At 42.5% G+C, this 221-nt stretch overlaps 1 protein-coding gene across 1 annotated transcript in view; it reads left to right on the forward strand.

Annotated features, from left to right (window-relative positions):
• LOC106962559 (carbonyl reductase [NADPH] 1-like) overlaps positions 1-221 on the forward strand; it is a 7,464-nt gene continuing 7,243 nt past the window's right edge. The window contains exon 1 of the mRNA XM_015057031.1: positions 1-113. Within this exon, the coding sequence (XP_014912517.1) occupies positions 1-113 (113 nt within the window). The remainder of the gene's footprint in view (positions 114-221) is intronic.

A 221-nucleotide genomic window follows, 5' to 3' on the forward strand; every position in this document is an offset into this window, starting at 1 on the left:
ATGTTGACCAAAGTTGCCGTGGTGACAGGAAGCAACAAGGGAGTGGGACTAGCCGTCGTCCGAGCGCTCTGCAAACAGTGGCAGGGGGACGTCTACCTCACCGCTAGAGATGTGTAGGTACACTTATGTAACTATTACTATTACTTAATTCTCTTTTTGTCTTTTTCCTTCCACTCAACTTTCTTTTAATATGTTTTGATACAAAATTGCAGAAAAAACCT

This window comes from Poecilia latipinna, unplaced genomic scaffold, assembly GCF_001443285.1.
Source record: "Poecilia latipinna isolate Pla-1442-1.1 unplaced genomic scaffold, P_latipinna-1.0 Scaffold1430, whole genome shotgun sequence".
NCBI classification, from domain to species: Eukaryota; Metazoa; Chordata; class Actinopteri; order Cyprinodontiformes; family Poeciliidae; genus Poecilia; species Poecilia latipinna.